At 60.1% G+C, this 742-nt stretch overlaps 1 protein-coding gene across 1 annotated transcript in view; it reads left to right on the top strand.

The window, feature by feature from the left end:
- PPL (periplakin) overlaps window positions 1-742 on the top strand; it is a gene marked incomplete at its 5' end in the record, with an annotated part of 17085 nt that overhangs the window by 1793 nt on the left and 14550 nt on the right. The window contains one exon of the mRNA XM_009584758.1: window positions 701-739. Coding sequence (XP_009583053.1) covers window positions 701-739 — 39 coding nt within the window. The remainder of the gene's footprint in view (window positions 1-700; window positions 740-742) is intronic.

Here is a 742-nt window from a genome sequence, read left to right as displayed (position 1 = left end):
GGAAAACTTCCGGAGGATCGGGGGCCACAGGGGAGTGCGGCAGCCTGGCCTTCAGGGGATGGGCTCCTAAGGCTCAGCCTGGCCATTGACCCCTTGGGGGAGCTTGGACAAACCTCTGCCCTTCTCCATCCGAGGATGGAGACCGCACTCCCTCTCCAGGCAACGTGCTCCAGCGCCCCACTGTCCTAAGAGCGGAAAAGCTTCTCCTTACGCCCAGTCTGCGCTTCCCCTGTTTCAATTTACGCCCGTCATCTCTCATCTTCCTACCACACACCACCCTGCAGAGCCTGGCTCCGTTTACTCAACAACTTCCCCGTAGTTATGGGAAGGATGCTGTTAGGTCCCCCCCAAAGTCTTCTCCTGCCAAGGCTGAACCAGCCTCAGCCTCTCCTCTTGGACCCTTGGCTTGGCATCCCCAGTCACCACCTGCTTTGGGCTCTACTCTGTGGCCCTTCCTCTTCATTTTATCCCAGCACTACATTCTTCCAGCCAGAAAAGGGTTAAGAACCCCCAAACTGGCCTTCCCATGGCCATCATCCGGCACGGCCACCTTCACCCACGGGCTCCCGGGCACCCACATGCTCCTGACACCGGAGCCCGTCCAAGCCCAGCTCCACGTCCACCTCCAAGAGGAGTTTCCCAGGTCTTGGACACCGCATCCCGTTCCCCCCTCACTAACCTCAACCCCTGTGCGCTGCAGGATGCGTTAAGCAGCAAGGGCTTCGGGACCGACCTCCCCCTG

The sequence above is a fragment of the Fulmarus glacialis genome, unplaced genomic scaffold, assembly GCF_000690835.1.
Source record: "Fulmarus glacialis isolate BGI_N327 unplaced genomic scaffold, ASM69083v1 scaffold31079, whole genome shotgun sequence".
Taxonomy (NCBI): domain Eukaryota; kingdom Metazoa; phylum Chordata; class Aves; order Procellariiformes; family Procellariidae; genus Fulmarus; species Fulmarus glacialis.
Note: the sequence above shows the minus strand (reverse complement) of the source record. Positions and strands in the feature narration are given on the sequence as shown.